The sequence below is a fragment of the Budorcas taxicolor genome, chromosome 20 (assembly GCF_023091745.1).
Source record: "Budorcas taxicolor isolate Tak-1 chromosome 20, Takin1.1, whole genome shotgun sequence".
Taxonomy (NCBI): domain Eukaryota; kingdom Metazoa; phylum Chordata; class Mammalia; order Artiodactyla; family Bovidae; genus Budorcas; species Budorcas taxicolor.
Genome location: NC_068929.1, coordinates 27,450,248 through 27,469,846, shown reverse-complemented (window position 1 = coordinate 27,469,846; position 19,599 = coordinate 27,450,248). Strand labels below are relative to the sequence as shown.

The window sequence follows — 19,599 nt, the reverse complement described above, 5'->3', positions numbered from 1 at the left end:
CTGAGCCCCCAAAGACAAGAAGTAGCTCTCATGATGAGGACTGTGGTGATGGGGACAAATCGCTGCTTGACACACTCTACTCACAAAATCGCACGACAGAATAGGAAAAGGAGTGGCATTCAATAGCGAATAAACAAAAGGCAAAGTGAAGGCATCGTGTAACACCCCCATTTTTTTAGAAGATGAAGCCAAGAAATATGAAACATGAATGTGTACCCTAGTTTTATCCACGGAATTCAAATAGATAGCTTTACCAAGATTTCCACACTTGGTTTCTGCCAAAAAAAAAAAAGAACACGCTAAAATACATTCTTTTTCACGTGGGATAAGCCATTTTCTTAAAATGTTTTTTACTAAGAAAGCTTGCTTTTTCTGTGGTTATTCTGTTTAGACAAGTAAAATTATATTATTCATATAAATATTTATCATAAATCTTACAAAATCATAAGAATGATCATTACAAACAAATGTGTTTAGCACCTGTTTTTGCCAAAAACCCATTCACTCAGAATCTGCACTTTCCTGTTCTATTGCTTGCCCTGAGACAAGTGATTATAAATTCTTTATCCTAACCTCTCCTAATTTTTATTCCTTCAGCTACAATGAAAAGTTTCAATAGTAACAAAATTAAGTGTTCTTCATGGATCAAGGGAAGTGAGTGATGTACTGAAACCGTTCACCCAAAGACCTGGCTTCTGGACCTACAATCTTTGAAAAAAGTAGTGAGAACACTCAGAAGGCTTCCATGACGCCTCTGATTGTAGAAAATTACTTAATTTCTTCTAATTTCCTTTTGCTTCCTGCGGAAGTAGGGCATTATGTAATTAAAAACAGCTAAGTGGTTTTTAGGTCACTTCCAGCTCTGAAAAGCACAGAATTCAAAGCTGCTAAAAATAAATACTTTAAAACTGACTGGTATATGCACACACACACACACACGGTTTGGCTGTGAAAAGGGGAGGGACTATACAGTATAACTTTACAGTGCATCAGTATCAAAACGTTTTAGGTTCTTGTTCCTGAAAAAAAAAAGTTTCAGGGTGGCATCAGCCCTGCAGGGAGAGTTCTGAGAAACCAGGTTTCAGCTACCCGCGTTTAGCTTCCAGGCGCTTCAATCTGCATAGAGGCAGTGTTCCCAGCTCAGCTCGGGATCCAGCGGAATTTGTAACCCCCGTTGGCGGTCCGGATGGTGAAGGCATTGCCCTGAGGGAAAGCAAGGGTGCGGATGGTGCTGTGGCTGCGGATGGGGGTGCTAAAGGAGTCGCCCTCCTCGAGCTCACTGTGGCTCAGGTTCAGCGTGCTCCGGCTGCAGTCTGTGCGCAGCCCCGGGAAGGCGCCGTGTAGGTTCCCGGGCCTGCGGTCCAGGCTCGGGGGCTCGGGCTGCAGCCGGAGCCTCTTGGGATCGCGGCTCTGCAGAGCTTCATCGCAGCGCTCGGAAATCTCCCTCAGAACGGCGTCCACTTCCGCGCAATCCTGCCCCGCAGCGCTGAACAACTCCTCCAGGCTCCTTTTGGCCGTCGCCTTGAGCAGGAAGGGCTCGGCTGCCGCCCCGGGATCCCGGGAATGGGTGATCATCAGCTTCTACAAGAGATGAGGAGGAGCGCCGCCCTGGGGCCTGCCAGACTCGCCTCTGACTGGCGCCCGAAGGAGGCCTGGGCTAACTTCCAACAGCGCGACTCGGCAGACCCCTGCAAGTGACTCAGCAAGCTGCCAGCGGTCCTCTCCTTCCCTCGACCCTCGCTGGGTCCCAACACTGGGAGCAGGGTTGGGGTGAAGGGTGCACAGGAATATTTCCGACTTCTGCAGTGCTCTACACGCCCGCGCCCCACTTACATCCAGCACCGAGGCCAGGTGCCGGGTGCGACTGGCGAGTTCCTTCAGTTGCACATTGCGCTCCTTCAGGGAGGCGATTTCCTCCTGTTTCTGGGTCAGCGTCGCGTGCAGCTGCAGGAGGGGACCCAAACATTGAGCTGCAGGCTCCCGTGCTCCCTCTCCTCTGTACACTCGGCAGGAACTGAACCCAGATCCTCACGTCTAATCAGAAACTTGGGAGCCCAAGAACGTTTACACTAGTGAGAATAATAATCAGTTTTTATTACAAAGCACTCAGAATGTTTCTCAGTGAATCCTCAGTATAGTGATGAGGAGTGCTGACTTGGGCAACAGGCAGATAGATACAGATTCTGCCTCCGAAGTTCAATCTTCTTGTACCTCAGTTTCCTTATCTGCAAAGTGAGGCTGGTAAGAGTATATAGCTCAACGTCTGTGGGTATTAAATGAGGAAAAGTAAATGGGTAAGCGCAATACTAGGCATATAGCCTTCAATAAATATTGGTGGCCCTAATAAAAATCTGGTGGGTAGGATTATTCCCACTTAGGGACGTTGTAAACTGAGCCAGTAGAGGAACAGCAGCTGCTTGGACTGATCCACTGGTTCTAACGTGCCAAAAAGGCACATCTCTGCGCCTGCAGCCTCCACTTTGTCCCCGAGCACCATGCCCTGCCCCTGCCCCAGCCCAGTGTCCCTACTTGATTATTCTCGATGAGCGCGTCCCCCAGTGCCCTCTGGTTCTGGTCGGCCACCTCCTTCCAGTACTGCTCTGGCAGGGGCACTTCGGGCGGGCTCAGCGGCGGGGAGAGACAGGGACCAAACGGCAGGATGTCGCTAGGAGAGAACGGGAAATCTCCGCCCGCCAGGGAAGGCGACATCAAAGAGGATGAGTCTGATGAAGAGGAAGAGAGGGAGCTTGGTTTGCAGCCTCAGACTCGCGCCTGGCTAACTACAGGGACAACATGTCAGGACGGGTGTAGGGTTTATATAAAGATTTTTCTTTATTGATAAATCAACCCTCACTCTGCAATCCCCAGGATTCCCAGGCCCTTCCTGATATCCTGTACACTCTCAGCAGGCGCTCAATAAATGCCTGTTGAGACGCTCTACACTGAACCTCCACAGTGGCCGGGGCAAACTTGTCTGAAGTCACACAAATCCACTACTCCGCACACTCCTGTCACCCAGGCTCTTCCTAGCCACGTCACAGCTTAAGGCTGGGCTCTCTTCCAGAATTTGCACTGGCAAGCGGAGAAAAGGCTATCTATAGCGATCCAGCGATTCATCCTCTCCATAAGGAAAAGGGAGGGGATCCCCTAAATATGGAAGAGCCTGACACTTTGATGAGTTGCTGGCGAGTTGTTAATGAGTACACAGTTTACCACCTTCAGGGCCACGAAATTTGAACTTGTAGCATTTGAGGGGTGGAGGACGCCCCCGCTTTAATTTTACTGCAGAAACTGCACTTGCCTGCAATGAGATTATCCACGGTGTCTCTGAAATCCTGCAGATCAAAGTCCGCTGCCGTTTGCAGGGAATGGCTCTGAAATAAACCAGAGGTGAAAACTAGTTAATGTTAAGCCTGGCGGGTCTCGAACACCTCCTAGACGGTCAGCTAACCTCCGGGACTCGGGGGCAGGTCTACGCGCAAACGCGTTCACAGTGGAAACATACCTGAAAATCAAAGCCCCGCCCCAGGCGCGGAATCCAGGAGGCTTGCACTTCCGTGGTGGGGACCCTACTACGAGGGTCCTGCCGGGCGCTGAAAATGCGTTCAGCTCACCGCCGCCACCTCGCGCCTGGCCTCCGGCAGCCGGCACCTTTCCGCGCCGCCCCATTGGCCCGCCACCAGCCAACCCTACGCGTTCCTAGTGAGGCCGCAGACCTCCAGCTCAGACTTACCTCTCACAGGCCAAGGGGCCACAGCTCTAAAAGCTGGGAGCACGGTGTGCAAACACTCCGTCCTTGCTCCCAAGATCTGCCGGCGTACAGGGGCATCCAAAACAGTAACTCCAGGCCACATAACCCAAGAAGGCTCAATCACAACTAAACCACCCGTCCCCACCAAGAAAGGGAAAAGGTCGGCTAAGATATGATGGGCCAAGAATGCTATGTGGAAAGTGCTTCTGTTCAGCACGCAGCCGGCGTGGTCCCTATTGCTCTTTTGCTTCTCGAAAAGTTGGAGTTGACTTTTCCCGTCCAGCGTGATACACCTCTAACATTGTGGACTGGACGCTCTCCTGGGTTCCTGCAATGTGCCTGGGTGAGTGAAACGGAAGGGTACGGTAAAATGCTGGCTGCCAGGAAATTTCTTATTCCCTTAATTCGCGGACAAAAGAGCTGACAAAACTCTTTTACGTTGATTTTCTCTGTTAATTCTCACAGCAGTTCAGGAAGCTGGCAGAGATCAAGAAGTGATTCCTCCCCTGATGGAGAAGCTGAACTCAGAGAATTGCCCAAGCACCCAGCTTTGAAATACTGAAACTGGAGCTTCTGCTCCAGAATGCTGGTGCCTATTTCAAATCCTCTTTCCTCTACGCCTCGTTGCCTCTAGCTTTTATTTCTTTTTTAGGAAAGCCTGGCTTCCAATGAAGAGCTCGGGGAAGGCGAAAGAGGTCCCTCAAGGGGCATGATCTGAGGGGCCCACCAGAGATATCTGTTCTAATGATCTTTGTTCTATCATCATTTTTTTTATTCCTCTGGGTTAATCTTACTCGTCTCCCAAACCCTCATCTTAACTATTCAGATACTTCTGAGAAGAGGAGCTTAATCTGAAGTGAAAGTCTGAAAGTGAAAGTCACTCGGTTGTGTCAGGCTCACAGTCCATGGAATTCTCTAGGCCAGAGCTTAATCTAACTCTAACTTCAAAGAATGTACAAGTTATCAGTTTCCTTCAGGGAGCACCAATTGAGATCTGACGTTGTAAAGGGAAGTCAGCTTAGAAAGGGAGGACTGAGGGCCCCAGACAGATCCTGAAGCACAGATTGTTCCCTGGTTGAAAGAGTCAGAAATTAGGCATTTTCCAAGGGCTAAAAGGTCTGCCTCTTAGCAGAGAAAAGCCCTTACCACAGGAAGACTGGAGGCCATCTGAGGAAATGGTGCCCAGGAAATGCTTTCTCCTGTGCTATCCCAGGTCTTGGCCCATTCTGGACCCCAAACACTTCTAGAGCACTTCCTCTCTGTGTCCACTTTCCCCAACAGGAAGGAGAAATATAACCAGAGTGTGCAGTGGCCAGAGGGTTCCCCTGGAGATATATCTTTCTCTGGGGATGTATCTCCTTCTGCACCAGCTCTGCCTTCCCCAGGACAACTGAATCTCTTGGGCCATCTGGCAAGAGCTCTGCCCTTAAAACTCTCTGAAACTCGAAAGAGACACGGGCTAACTTCGGTTCGGTTCGTGGGCTCTGGTTTGTGGGCTTAATCCTTGGTGCAGGCTGTGCCAAATCCCTTCAGTCGTGCCTGACTCTGTGTGACACTATGGACTGTAGCTTGCCAGACTCCTCTGTCTATGGAATTCTCCAGGCAAGAATACTGGAGTGGGTTGCCATTTCCTCCTCCAGGGGATCTTCCTGACCCAGAGGTTGAACCTGAGTCTCTTATGTCTCCTGCATTGGCAGGCGGGTTCTTTGCCACTAGTGCCACACAAAATCCTAGGTAATTCAATGATATTTCTGTGGTTACTCTGTTACTATCTTCCCAATTAGATAAAAACCTGGCACTTCTCCAACACAAACAGCAGGGGGGGAAAAAAACTAAAACAGAACATGATCTCGAATTTAAGTTCTGTATTTATAAGCCAAAATTCAGCAAGAGCCTGCTTTTTCTCTTGCAAAATAAACATGTTGCAGTAAGGGAGTGATGTAACCCTCTGGGTCAGTTGAATGATGCTCCTGTATTGTCTTTTTTTTTTTTTTTTTAATCTGAGCATCCAGACTCTAAGAGAACAAGAGAATAAATAGCCTCTGCAGGGCAACACCCACTCTTCCTGCCTTCCCAGTCTCTGCTCTCAGGGGCCACCTACCCCAAGTCTCCCTGGGCTCTGGCCCAATTCTAAGAGGCACTTAGACCCTGGGACACTTTGTTCCACCATCCCAGTCACAGTTCTAGGAGGTGGTCATATCCTCTGGGGAGTCCCTAGCACCTGCTGCCAGAAACCTCGAACAGGCACCCTTCTTGTAGGTGCCATCTAGCTAGGACCTCCTGTTCTTCTGGGCACTTCATATCCCATCAATGAGCCAGGCTTCTGGTCTCAGCCCTGGTGAGTGGGAGGAGTAAGAAGTAAGTGAGAGGATAGGTTTTCTTGGGGGAAATGCCTCTTTCCCCCACGGGAGTGACAATAGCCTTTGCAGAGGGTGAAAAGGACTTTTATAAAGTGCCCAACTGCTGAAGGGCCATCTCTGTACAGAACAACGTTTTCAGTCAGATTTCTTCAAATCCTTTGTCACTCTTCCGGCTTCCTCCGAATGTAAATTCTCTTCGTTTTTTCCAGTCTTGATGGAGAAGTTATTCTCCAATCTCCACACTCCTTAGACATCCAGGGAATGAAAGTAGTTAATGAATGACCCGGAATGGCATGTTGGAAGGACAGAGAGCACGCGCTGATATGGTGCCCAGAGCGCAACTGTACTCCCACTCTCCCACCTGATCCCTCGGTGCGCAACCTCCGAGTTGCTCCATCGCAGCTCCGAGGAATTGATGGGGAGGAGAACGGGAGACCCATCTGGCAGGGGAGCCCTCCCTGCCCAGAGTTGGTCAAAACAGCTCTGAGAATGGAGCCACCGTTAACATGCTAGGAGGGAGGAGGAAGTCCCTATTTTCGCGGCTCGGATTCCTGCAGGACATCTCTCCCTGCTAGCCAGGTGTTCCTGTGCTCCCCTCCCCTAACGGTTCTTTAAGGAAACTCGGGAAATAGAACTTTGGGCTGAGAGGCAGGGGGATTCCACCAGGGGAAGTACCTGTGAGGCGGCTGAGTCACCACCAGGCGGCGGGTCGGACCCAAGAAACGAGGAGCAGTCAGCGAGGTCCTGCAGGTCTATGGTGGAGAGCGCTGCGCGGCGAGAACCCGAGACACGCGCCGGGCGGACCCTGAGCCTCCCCGCAAGGTCTCGCCGCGGGCATCGCCGCCAGACATTCCGAAACCCCGGGGGAGAAGGTTCTTTTGAGCCTCGCGAGCCCCACCCACCTGACTTGGGGAACTCGAGGGGTCGAGCGGGGACCACCGTGCTCACCTGGCAGTGCAGGGGTCTCGGCGTCTGGGGGATCCTCGTACACCGACACCCGGCTGCAGCCGCTGCTACCGGAAAAGAACTTCCGCGGAGGAGCGAACTAGCCGGGCACAGAAACGGTGAGCGCGGGTCAGCCCTCGGGGCCGGGAGCGTGCGGACCCCGCCCGGCCCCGGCCCGTTGGCCCCACCTTCCTGTCCGGCTTCCTGGGCTTGCTGATGGGCCGGCCTCGCGGATCCAGCATCCTGTTGGGGCAAATGCTGTCGAAGGCCCGGCGACCCGCCGCGGTCCCCCCGCACTCCTGCATCCTGCCTCCCTGTCCGCTTCAGGCCCGGAGCCCCGCGCCGACTTCTCGGAGGCGGCGGCCCGGGCCAGGATGGCAACCCTACACCCAGCGCTCCGGAGGCTCTGAGGCCCGCCAGAAGTCGGGGAGGCGCGTGGTCGGGGTGGGGCTAAGGAAGTACAGTGGAGGTGAGGAGGGAGGGCCGGGTGGAGAAGGGGGGACGCTGCGCGGGAGGGGCGGCTCGCGCCGGAGCGCCAGAGGTGGCGCCTTCAGCCCCGGACAATCTGCACTTTGGCGGAGGCGTTAAACCCAACCTGGCAACGCGGCTTCCCCCGGGAACCCGGAGCGCGGGGCCCAGGCCCGCGAGCGCCCTTTAGGCTGGCATTGGCGCCGCAGCCTCCCGGCCGCGCCAGACAAGAGAGGAGAGGACATCCCCTACTGGTCCCTAACGCTGGGTACAGCCTTCCCGCCTACGGACGGCGGGAATGGGAAAGTTAACGATTCTGATTTCATTTTCTTCCTCCCCCAGCCACAAGGCACGAAACAAACTTGGAACGTCCATCGCCAAAGCCAGAGCCCAGCATTTGCCCCGCCATGTCTGTAGGATTTGGTGGGGATGAAGATTACGGAAGATACCCCAGATTACGGAAGGGCTGGAGGAGAGCCCTCCTGGTGCTGACTTCACTTTGTCTGAAGCCTAGAGCCCTTCTCCATACCCGTACCCCGCACTTTCTCAGGCAGCAGCACCTGAACATAGACTTTACAACAGAAGGTCGCATATCTCTACAGCCCCAAATCCCCTAAAACCCAGGTCTCTCCCACGGAAGCCCCAGCCACCTCTCCAAGCATTTGGCCACTTTCCGTACAACCTGCTTCGACCGCTCTGCGGGAGTCTTGGCTCCTCTTTCTCACCCTGGAAGGCTCTCCCAGGAAGGGGCATCTTCATCTGCTTGGGTGAGAGGTCTCTCTCAGGACCACTCTTACATCCATCCAACTTCCATCTGAAGTTGAAATCTTTGTGACCCTCTATTGGGCGCCTTGTGGATGTCTTATACCTCACAGGAGTAGTGCAAGGTCCTCTTTTAAAGGGCATGATCCTCTTTTATTTGCACCTGTTATCTGGATTCATAGACAAGATTGCCCTAACAGAGATGGAAAGCAACCTAATGATATAATTAGAAGAGACTTAGAAACTCTCTGACCCACCTATAGATGCAGGAACCCAGTGAGGTCAGCCAGATAGAGTTGGTGTGGTATTGCTGATGGCAAGGAAAAAGCTCTGGCTTTAGGGTCGGAACCCAGGCTCCACCAGATCCGTGAACCCTAGTTCTTTCGGAAAACCATTAAACCAAAACACTAACTAACTTCAAGAGAGTTGCTGTGAAGATGAGACTGTTTATGTAATGTGACTGGCCCCTGGTGTGGATAAATTAATGTTTTGAGAAGCCTTTTCAGCTTCGTGTCCAGCCTCCCACAGCCTGTTGCCCAATCTGTCTCCTACTTCCTCTGGTTCCCCAGTGGCCTAGCCACTAGCTAGTCCATTCCCAGGCCCTATCCTTAATGACTTCCCAGTTTGTAAAAGGAGTGGGGAAGCTCCTAGCTGAGTTTCGGGGAGATCTCTACATATCCCAAGATCCAAAACAGGCCCATTTTCTATCATGAGTTCCGAGCTGAAGTAGAAAAATAAGGGTATTGTATTTTTAAATGTGCAATAGATTTTCTGTGGCAATGGGAGCTGGAATAGCATGATTGTCCTGGTCTGGATGATTTCTGGCACCAAATCACCCATATCAGTTTCAACTGAGTGATGGAGTAAATGCTGGTGAAGACAACTGCTCCTCAAGTCATTCTTTTGCAGAGAAACCCCACCCCTAACACTCAGGCTGAGGGCTCCAGATATTCTGGAACTTGGAAGAGATGCTGTGATTTTTCTCCTCCTCCTTTTCACCATCACAGACTAGCTTTTCCTCAAACAGCTTGGCGATTACCACTTCCCTTTCCCTGAGCTAAGGGGTAAGTTCCTGGAAAGCATAGCATATCAACCTATCAAGAGATAAGGGGTCCCAGACACCTAACGTCAGGTGCTCTTCGCTCTAGAGTGTACATGGGTGCCTAAGAAGAGCAAGGAAGTTTCTCTAAATATGTTTTGAGTTTGCTTTTTATTTGTACCATTTGTCATACATTCAGGTTTATGCTAAATGCAGTAGAATGACAGTTTATTCCCAACTTGAATTTTTTCTACCATACAGAAAATTTGAAAAACCAATACAATGAACAATGGTAGCATTAACATTTTCCTATATTTGCTTTATCTCTATTTTTTTTTCTTTCTGTGTAATCTCCCTTCCCATCATTGTGTAGGCTGCACCAGCCTTCTTGAAGATTTGTTATGTACCAGGCAAGACCTGAGCTGAGGGGTGTGTAGAGAACATTTCATTAAATCTATACCTCAACACTTCCAGGTAAGTGTTACTGTTATTCTCCTTTTTACAAGAGAGACTTAAGCACAGATATGTGACTTGCTTAAAGTCACCCAGCAAATTGATCTCAGAGCCCAGATGTAACCACTACTTTATAGTACCTCATAAGAATCTAGTTTAAGCTTCAGAACAGCCCTGGTGACAGTTGGCTTTTGGGTTCAGGTTAAGAAATTTGCAGGAGGCTACAGATTCAGGGCCTACAGCAGATTCTCAACAGTAAGGATGAAGATAGTGGGACAGCTGTGGAGTCAGAACTCCAGCAAGCCTCTGTCCCATTTTTTAACTCGCTTTTCCATCTGTTCCATCCTGCAACATGACCAGAGGCAGGGACTGTACTGGCTCTCCAGATACATTCTCCATAGTCCCTATTGAATGGAGGACATTGAGCAGATCACTTGTCCCACATGTGCCTTGGGAAGAGACTTTTTTGAGCATTTTCAGAAACCTGTGAGAGAAATTGAGCGTTGTGGCAAAGGGTGGAACTCTGGATTCAGACCACCTACTTTCAAATCCTGATTGCTCCACTGTTGTCAGCCTCTCTGTGGCCCAGTGTCCTTCTCTGAAAAATGGGATAATAGACTCTGCCTATTGTTGGAGGCACTGAAATAACAAATGCTGAACACTGTGCCTGGTACACCTAAGCACTATTACTATTGTAATATTGTTACTGTGGGTTCACATGTAGCAGGTATAAGACAAGCGGGAACCCTTCAACCATGTGACGGCAGGATAAATGGATTCAATTTGTAGTGGCCACCACCCCCTGCAAAGCCTTCAGTTTTCCTTATCTGGCATTTACCAGGGCAGCTCTTACTTGCCCTAGCTAGTGGGACTGCCTGGTCCCAAAGTTTGTCAGCTTGGTGCCTCCTGCACCAGCAGTGTGCTTCATGCCCTCCCCCTCCCACCCCCAGAAACAACAGGGGCTGCAGTGCATTTTTCAGTCTCACACCCCACCACACCCTTTGAATCTCTAGGAGTAAGCAGTCAATTTCCTAACAAGAGGATCCCTGGTTTCAGGCCAACAAGTGACCCTGACTCGCCTTGTAACTGGCTACAGAAACCTCGAGGGACCTGGTGTTTCCAAACAGAGATGCCCCCAGGGAGGGAGGTGCTCTCCTTAGTTACTGACCACTTCTGTTCTCACCTTGCTTTCACCTTTCCTCTTCGCACAAATGCTTGCATTTGTAACATTCAGATAAACCACCGAGACAGCCTGTTTATTGAGGAGAGATTTGCTTTTCTCTGTGCTCTTGGCAAAACAATGAGATGCTACTACCTTACACTGTACAACCTGCAGGATGACCTGGAGACTAAGTGGGAGCCCTGAGAGCCCCTCTTTGGGTCAGTACTGTACTGTTTCAGTGCAACGAGAGAGGTCCAACAGCCAAGAGGGGATCAAAGGAGACCAAGGGTCTACTTTATTTCGAGCTCGGGGACAGGGAGCACTTCTCTCGGATCTGGAGGGGCAACATATGAGTCAGGGAGGTTCCGTTTATGGCCACCAGAAGCTGCAGCTTGCCCAGGCAGTCCTGCAGCGCCGCCTCAGGGTGCCCACCGAGGCGCAAGTCCATGGGGCGAGGGAGCTGCAGCATACGGTCGGCCAGCGCCAGGCAACAGATGGCCAGCAGGGAGGGGGTGTAGCTGGTGAAAGCGTAGTCAGCCAGGCTCAGCTCCGCCACCCCGCGCGCCAAGGCTTGCGCTTCCAGGGCTTCGGAGACCTCGGCCTGGCCGGCCTCCACGCGCGCGTGCGTGAAATGCTCCAGGAAGAAGCTGATGGTGGGAGCGCCCAGGCTGAAATGCAGTTTGTGCAGCACGATGCATTCGAGGTTGCAGAGCTGCTGCCTGGAGAAGGCACCGCAGCACAGGGCCAGGAGCTGCTTCACGCGAGGCGGGTGCACCTCCACCTGTAACACAAAGACACTCAGCCCTCGTTGTGCAGCATCCAGGGCCAGAGAACCCCCCAGGCGAACCAGGACTCCCCCCATCCCTTCCAGAGAGAGATGTGGGGGTTCCTCTCTCCATACTTCCACTGTAGTTGTCTGGGGTATACTTTCTGCGCAATTTCTCTAACTACCGTCGCGCAGAAAACAGATTTAAGAAATTTGGCAGATTCCCCCCCCGCCCCCGCCCCGCCCCGCAACTAGAATAGAGAGGCTACAGAGAGCTGTGAAGACTCGGCTTTTTTCTTTGGGGACTGAGTGAAAGGATTGTTCGTTTGGCCCGGGCGGCGGCGGGGGGCGGGTGGCTGAGGAGTTGTGAATTTAAGGCTGTGGGGTAGGCAAGAGTGCAAACCTCTGCCAAAATGAGTTCAGGGAGCCTAGACCCACTCCAGTATTCTTGCCTAGAGAATCCCAGGGATGGGGGAGCCTGGTGGGCTGCCATCTATGGGGTCGCACAGAGTCGGACACGACTGAAGCGACTTAGCAGCAGCAGCAGCAGAGTTCAGTCAAGTGCACTGGAGAGCCTGGCTGCCCCCAGACCCCATGAGGAGGTACCTGTTTGCAAGCGATGAGCAGAGAGGTGACCCCGAGCAGCTGGAAGCAGTCTGCAGCCACGGGCGTGGTGATAAGGAAGCGGTCCAGAGTGTTCACCGTCAGGCACAGCGACTCGAAGGAAAGGCCGAACTGGCGGTGCACGGGGATTAGCCAGCTGAGCAGCTTACAGCGGGACTCCGCCGTCACCTGCCGAAGGGAGGAAGGAGGCGGGCCCGCTGAGCCTAGGGCTCAGAGGGACTGTGGAAAGGACAGGGCACCAAGACCCGGAGCGTCCCCGGAGGGAGGCGGGAAACAAAGGAAAAGCCGAGAGGTGCTGGAAACTGAGAAACAGGTGCGCAGCGCCGCTGAGGAACGAGCACAGGCGGGGCTGGGCGCCGGGACGCTTGGATTCACGCCTGGCGCTGTGCCCAGTGCGGATACACGTTACCTCGTGTAACCCTCTCAGCAATTCAAAGGGTCCCCACACCTGGCAAATGAAGAAGCAAGCCTCAGATTGTTAAGTAACTTGCCGGGGTGGGTAGGAGTCTGGACTCGAACCTAGAAACTGCCGTAACTCCTCTGCATTCTACCGGGTCCCTGCTACCCAGTTTGGAGACCTCGGGCCGGTCACTGAGGCCGTCCAGGCCCCACTTTTCTCCATCAGTAAAATGAGGCTGGTGGCCCGGCCCTTCAAAGCTCTTTCTCGCTCCGACTCGAGCGGAGGGAGGGAGAGGAGCTGGGCTGGCGAGGGCCAGGGCGCCGCGGAGGGCGGACAGAGCAGGAAAAGAAAGAGCCCGGGCAAGGAAGAGGAGCGGTGGCGGAGAGCTGGCTCCGCCAGCGCCTCACTTGTGGCTGCCGCGCCAGCGACTCCCGCGGGTGGAAGCGGCCTTCCCGCGCCTTGCGGAAGGCGTAGCAGCTCTGACCATAGTCGCGGAAGGTCTGCAGATCGAGTTGCGCCAGCTGCTGGGCGGCACCCGGCGCGGGGCTGCAGCCTCGCGCCGCGGGGCTATCTGCGCCATCCGAGCCGGAGCTGGGGGACTCGAACAGGTCGCAAACGCCAGAGTCTCCCGGGAGCGGGCTTGTGTTAAGCGGCTGCAGCGGCTGCTTCCTCCGTAGGCGTGGGCGCCGGCTCTTCTTCACCGGGGCGCGGAGGTTCCGGGCGTCCCGACTCCCAGCCCAGGCGGCGGGGCTCATGGGGCTGGTGGGGCTGGTGGGGCCGGGGGTCACCATGATGAAGTCGGACGGCCGTTCTATGACTCCCGGGCTGCGGAGAAGGTGGACCCGCGCGCCTGGGAGTGCGGAGGAGACCAGGCCGGACTCGCCTCCAGCCCCTAAGTACTCGGCCTGCGCGTTCCCTCGGCCACACCCCTGGCCTCTCACTGGCTGAGCCCAGAGCCCCACGAAAACCGCGCTTTCCCGGCTAAAGACCCGCTCACGAGCGCGCAGCTGGCACACTCAGCCTCCTGCGTCTGCACTGGGGAGGGGCTACCGCCGGCCGAGCGCTCTCGCCTTGCGAGGCCGGCTCCCAGGGCATCCCTTGTAACCTGAGCAACTGCACCCGGCTGCCGGCGGGATTTGCCTGCGCCGCGTTGGGTAGGGGTAGAGGCCGGGCGGCGGTTAGGCCAGGTGAACGCAGAATCCAGCTGAGAGGCTCTACTGTGCGCCCGGGAAAAAGATTTCCCCAAGGGCATCTCCTCAACTTGACCAGATGGTTTCGACACGTGCGAGCACCTTCTATGCCGTCTCTAATCCAGGTCGGTAATTTTGTAAAGGTCATATTTCCCAGCTCCAAACGAAGCCTCCAGCTAGAATTCGGGCAGCACAGAAGTTTTCTTCAGTGAGCAATACAAGCAATAATGATAATTCAATTGCTTCTGTGATTTTCGTTTTAGGCAGGCCTGAGTAGTATCCCTCCTTTCGCCGGGCCGGGGAGCAGAGCCTCCGAAGGTTCCTGGGCGCTGCCGTATCTCCAGGGGCCAGTTCAGCCAGTCAGCCAGCAGGTATTCGTGCTCCTAACAGAAGACTGCCCGAGGAACTTCCAGCAGCGCGTACACGGCCCTGGAATGCTTTCTGCGTATTTTTCCCCCAAAACAAGTAAGCTGCGTATTCTCTGGGGGTTGCATTTCTAGCTTTACTGAATTGCTCACAGCCTGTTACGTTTTAGATCATTAACTTCTGCCCCTCTGCCCCTGGAGGCCCAATCTTTCTTGGTTATAACGTACTTCCCGTTTCTTCTCCTTCAAAATGGAAGTTTTCTTTGAGGAAGCTTCCTTCAGAAGCTTAGAGAAGTAGAACTGAGGTTGGGGAGGCTAAGAGCGTCCTGGTGAGAAAGACTGGATCAGACGGCAGCTTCCTGTCCTGGTAGGGACGACAGTGCTTCTCTGGCCTGAGTGAATCTTCCTAAGGGGCTCACATCCTTTGGGACAAGAGGCACAAATAGCATCTAGTCAGCCTTACAGGCATCTCCCAGTGGCAGAAAGCCTGCATACTCTCTGGCTGATGAATTTTGCAGAGTGCTCCAAGAGATGAGTTACTAGGTGCTGGATTGAGAGCAGATTCAGCCATTTTCACTCCAGAAGAAAGCTGACAGATATATGTAATCAAGGTGTAAATCCTTGTTCCCAGGAATATGTGGGGTGATGTCTTCAGGAGATTCAGGTAAAAGAAAAGGGACAGGTTTCAGGTTCCTGTCAGTGTTGCTCCTATTTCCTAGCAAGGTCTTTAGTCTTCAGACCTAAATAGTGTCATTTATAACATGAGAGATTAGTTAAGACTTACTTGTATTTCAAAATACAGATGCCAGGCCTCCTTGTCTCCTCTCAGGCTGTTGTTGGGGAATCTTTTAGGAGGAGCAGTTAAATCTTTGGAGAGGAGTCAGGTATCAGACTTCTTTGAGAGGGTATCTAGGAGAAGAGGAAGAATATAAAGATTCTGATTCTTTACATTGGCCCAGATGGTCGTGTGGTACCGGGGAAGAGCACATGGTCCTACATTCAAAATGGTTACTCCCTTTGATTGGTCATCTTGGACCAGTTGCTTACCTTCTCGGAGCCTCTGTTTCCACATCTGTTAGATGTGGGTATTAATACTTGCCTTAAAAGTCAAGTGAGGAATTCCCTGGTGGTCCAGTGGTTAGGACTCTGCTATTTTTCTGCTGGGGCCCTGGGTTCAATCCCTTGTCAGGGAACTAAGATCACACAAGTCATGTGATGTCACAAAAAAAGAAAAAAGAAAGAAAAACAAAACCATTTGAGTCTTTCCTGGTGGTCCAGTGGGTAAGACTTCACCTTGTAATGCAGGTGTGAGTTCAAGCCCTGGTCAGGGAACTAAGATCCTACACGCCTTGCAGCCAGAAAACCAAAACAGAAACAGAAACGATATTGTAACAAATTCAATAAAGACTTTAAAAGGGGTCCACATCAAAAAAAAAAGAAAAGAAAACCTGACAAAAAAGAGTCAAGTGAAAAAGGTGTGAAAACACAGTCCTTTTTTGAATATAAAATGGTAGGGTCACCTTAAAACTGTCCTTGGGAGTCAGTACTATCACACTGGCAATACTCTGAAAAGTGGTACCACCATTTTATCCACCTGAGGACATGAGATTAATGGTACCTGTTGAAATGCTTTGTCCTCCTAGAGAGTTTGCCTGTTGTTAGAGTTAACTGGTAATAGGGGGTGCCTGAGCTTTGGCCTGATGGCTGTATTCCTCAGACCATTCCTGCTTGGCAGGCATGTATTTGTGGAATACCTGCTGTGCCAGGTCCAAAACAATGAGCAAGGTTGCCCAGGCCCTGCCCTCACAGATTTCACACTCTAGGTGGGGAAACAAAACCACTTGTCATACTTTTAAAATTACTAAAGTGTAGTAAGGGTGACATTAGAGGATCGCCTGTGTGTGAGGTTGACAGATGAAATACAGGACTCCCAGTTAGATTTGAATGTCAGATAAATAAATGTGTAGTGTATCTCAAATATTGCATTGTACATAGTTATACTGAAAAATTGTTCGTTCTTTATCCAAAATCCAAATATTGCATGGGGTTTACTTATGCTAGAAGAGTATTTGTTGTTTAACTGACATTCAGTTTTAACCAGACCTTCTAACCTCTGGCAGTCCTGCCTGGAGCCGTGGGAGCCCATGGTAGAAACAACTGGTCTGGACTGGAAAGGTTCCCCAGAGCAAGTGGTGGTTAGGCAAAGATAGAAGGATGCGGGTGGAAAGAAGATTGAAGGGAGATTTGGCCGCAAGTATTTAAAATAGAGAAGCAGGATGTGGGAAGGTCTGGAAGAATGATTCTTGAGACATTCTCGGACCTATCAGATGCAGAATGGCTGGAACACAGAGTTGGGGGGAAGGGAAGAGAATAGGGGAGATAAGAGATAGTAGCTAACATTTATATAAAACTTTTTATGTGCCAGGTACTGTGTTGTGTGTATGCTCTCTCTCTGTATCTATCTATATATGTATATATAATACTTACTCTTCACAACTCTATGAGATAGAGTATATTATTATCCCCATTTTACAGAGAAGAAAAACTGAAATATAGACAGGAAAGATCATGCAGATAGTAAATAGCAGAACTAGGATTCAAATGGAGACAGCCTAGCTCTTTGCTCTGTAATCACAATGCTCTACTCCTTCAGTGGGCTTCCCTGGTGGTAAACAATCCACCTGCAATGCAGGAGAGGTGGGTTTGATCCCTGGGTTGGAAAGATCCCCTGGAAATGCCTAGGAAATGGCAAGCCACTCCAGTATTCTTGCCTGGGAAATCCCACAGACAGAGGAGCCTGGCAGGCTACAGTCCACAGGGTTGTAAAAGAGCCAGATGAGACTTTGCAACTAAACAACAACAACTCCTTCAATAGCAAAATCATGCAATTTCTTGTAGTCTACGTTAAATGTTTAGACTTTACCTGAAGCGAAGACACTGAAGGTGCTTGACCAAGGAAGAGACATGATCTGCCTTTTGTTTTAGAAAAATATTATTCTGATGTGTGGGAAATGGATTGGAGGAAGCGAAACTGGAGGCCTTTAGGTACCGTAATTGTAGTTCAAGCTGAGGGTGTTCTATTTTTCCTATGAAAAGTCTCTAAAATTAATTTCTGCTTGTTAATCTTTCTGGGACCTGGGCCCAGTACGTCTTAAGGGCATTAGGTAAATCTAAATTACTTTAAAAACGTAAAACCTAATTAAACCCAGGCTGCTATGATGAAAACTGCTTAGCCAAGATTTGACCCTGCTTATTTTCAGGTGTTGCTTATGATTTTCAAGTGAGTATTAATATAATGGAACCAATCTTGTTTTGTTTTGTTTTTCATTTTAGCTTCCATCAAAGCCCCTAACCTCACACTGCCCCAGGTCTAGGATGGGAGACTGAAGGGGAAGATGACATTTCCTGGCAGTACCTTGTTTTAGCAAACAAAGTAAGTGGGTTGCTACTTAGATATGGACAACTTTGTTAGCACCACACATGAGCCTTAAACTCAGTTTTGATGTCACTAAATATATTCTCCAGGCAAGAATACTGGAGAGGGTTGCCATTTCCTTCTCCAGGGGATCTTCCCGACCCAGCTTCTCTCATGTCTCCTGAGTTGGCAGGTAGGTTCTTCACCACTAGCCACCTGGGAAGCCTTAAAAATATTTGCTTAAGACTCTATTTTCTATTCATGTATATAAGTGCCCAAATTGAGAAGTATTTAAAGTACTTAAAATCAGACAAGTTTTGCTGGTATTTAGTAAACAAAGGAGGAGAAGGCAATGGTAACTCACTCCAGTTCTCTTGCCTGGAAAATCCCATGGACGGAGGAGCCTGGTAGGCTGCGATCCATGGGGTCGCGAAGAGTCAGACATGATTGAGCAACTTCACTTTCACTTTTCACTTTCATGCATTGGAGAAGGAAATGGCAACCCACTCCAGTGTTCTTGCCTGGAGAATCCCAGGGATGGGGGATCCTGATGGGCTGCCATCTATGGGGTCACACAGAGTCGGACACAACTGAAGTGACTTAGCAGCAGCAGCAGTAAACAAAGGGCAGGAATTTTCAGCACCTTAAAAAAAATCCAGACATTTTACTGGCACATCTAAATGTCCACACCTGTTACCTGCCTTCTTGGTGCTTTGCCAGTTACCAGTTCATTAAGGGCTTAGTACACATGCTCAAGTGCTTCTTTCCTCGTGCATGCGTGTACTTTTTCTCTCAACTCACATCCATCTGTGGCAGTCTGCCCAGCACAGGTGGTAGCATGTAATGGTTAAGAGCTTTGATTCTGGAGTCCAACTCCTTGGATTTGAAACCTTGGTATGCAGTGCACAAACTCTGTAAAGAGGGGCAAGTTATTCAACCTCTTTATTCCTCAGCTTCCACAGCTGTTAAAAAAAATGACATAGTCAATTCTAGTGTGATTTCAATTCTTTTAAATTTGTTGGGATTTATTTTGTGTCTGGAATGTGATCTACCTTAGTATGTATTCTATGGGAATTTGAAAATAATGTGTATTTTGCTGTTGTTGGTTTTATTGTTCTATAAATGTAGATTAGATTCTGTGTTTGATGGTGTTATGGAATTCTATATCCTTGCTTATTTTCTGTTTAATTGTTTTATCATTTCGTAATGAAGTGTTAAAGTCTCTTAAAAAATGTGGTAGTAAGAGTATCCCAATACTTAAGTTCCAATACTGTTGCCACTTGATGCAAAGAGCCAACTCACTGGAAAAGACCCTGATGTGAAAGACTGAAGGCAAAAGGAGAAGAGGGTGGCAGAGGATGAGATGATTAGAGCATCATTGACTCAATGGACATGAATTTGAGCAAACTCTGGGAGTGGAGGACATAGGAGTCTGGTTTTCCACAGTTTTTGAGGTTGCAGAGTCCTACATGACTTAGCGACTAAAAAACAATATGTATTAATTCTACATTCTTTTGTTCCATCATTATCATTAAAAATAAATAACATGACATTTGCCACCTAAATAACTTTAAGTATTAAAAAAAATTGTTGTGAGGATTAGATAAGGCATATAATGTGCTCATGTAGTACTCAATATGAGTTACCTGCTGGTATAATAATGAATTTTCCTAGCTAAAGTATGTGGGCTATTTTGCCATCCAGATTGGCTGAGGAAAACAAAACATGTCATTCAGTGTGTTGATACATATATGTATTATATATATATATATACTATCTCATATATAGCTGACCTATATGTTGATATATCTTTATATATAGTTGCAAGGGTCAAGGAGGCTGCTGTTCATATTATAGTCCCACTGGACTTCATTTGAAATCTGAGGCTGAAGTGCTGAA

General features: G+C 50.1%; 2 protein-coding genes across 2 annotated transcripts; both read right to left on the bottom strand.

The window, feature by feature from the left end:
* Nucleotides 1–1,140: 1,140 nt before the first annotated feature.
* Nucleotides 1,141–7,361, bottom strand: MCIDAS (multiciliate differentiation and DNA synthesis associated cell cycle protein). Its single transcript, XM_052658991.1, has 7 exons — nucleotides 7,245–7,361; nucleotides 7,060–7,156; nucleotides 6,787–6,878; nucleotides 3,302–3,374; nucleotides 2,530–2,723; nucleotides 1,834–1,944; nucleotides 1,141–1,581 (listed from the first exon to the last, which is right to left on the bottom strand). Exons 1-7 carry the CDS (start codon nucleotides 7,359–7,361, stop codon nucleotides 1,141–1,143), a joined length of 1,125 nt encoding a protein of 374 aa, XP_052514951.1.
* Nucleotides 7,362–11,235: 3,874 nt separating this feature from the next.
* Nucleotides 11,236–13,594, bottom strand: CCNO (cyclin O). Its single transcript, XM_052658990.1, has 3 exons — nucleotides 13,138–13,594; nucleotides 12,313–12,498; nucleotides 11,236–11,721 (listed from the first exon to the last, which is right to left on the bottom strand). The coding sequence occupies exons 1-3, from the start codon at nucleotides 13,519–13,521 to the stop codon at nucleotides 11,236–11,238; spliced, it is 1,056 nt and encodes a 351-aa protein (XP_052514950.1). The 5' UTR covers nucleotides 13,522–13,594.
* Nucleotides 13,595–19,599: the final 6,005 nt, after the last annotated feature.

Coding starts and splice junctions, on each gene's coding strand:
- MCIDAS (XM_052658991.1), bottom strand. CDS start 7,361: ATGCAGGAGTGCGGGGGGACCGCGGCGGGTCGCCGGGCCTTCGACAGC. Junction 3,375..6,786: donor GTGACTCAGCCGCCTCACAG/GTACTTCCCCTG, acceptor GGTTTATTTCAG/AGCCATTCCCTGCAAACGGC. Junction 2,724..3,301: donor CGTGGATAATCTCATTGCAG/GCAAGTGCAGTT, acceptor CCTCTTCATCAG/ACTCATCCTCTTTGATGTCG.
- CCNO (XM_052658990.1), bottom strand. CDS start 13,521: ATGGTGACCCCCGGCCCCACCAGCCCCACCAGCCCCATGAGCCCCGCC. Junction 12,499..13,137: donor CGCTGGCGCGGCAGCCACAA/GTGAGGCGCTGG, acceptor TCCCTTCGGCAG/GTGACGGCGGAGTCCCGCTG. Junction 11,722..12,312: donor TGCTCATCGCTTGCAAACAG/GTACCTCCTCAT, acceptor TTTGTGTTACAG/GTGGAGGTGCACCCGCCTCG.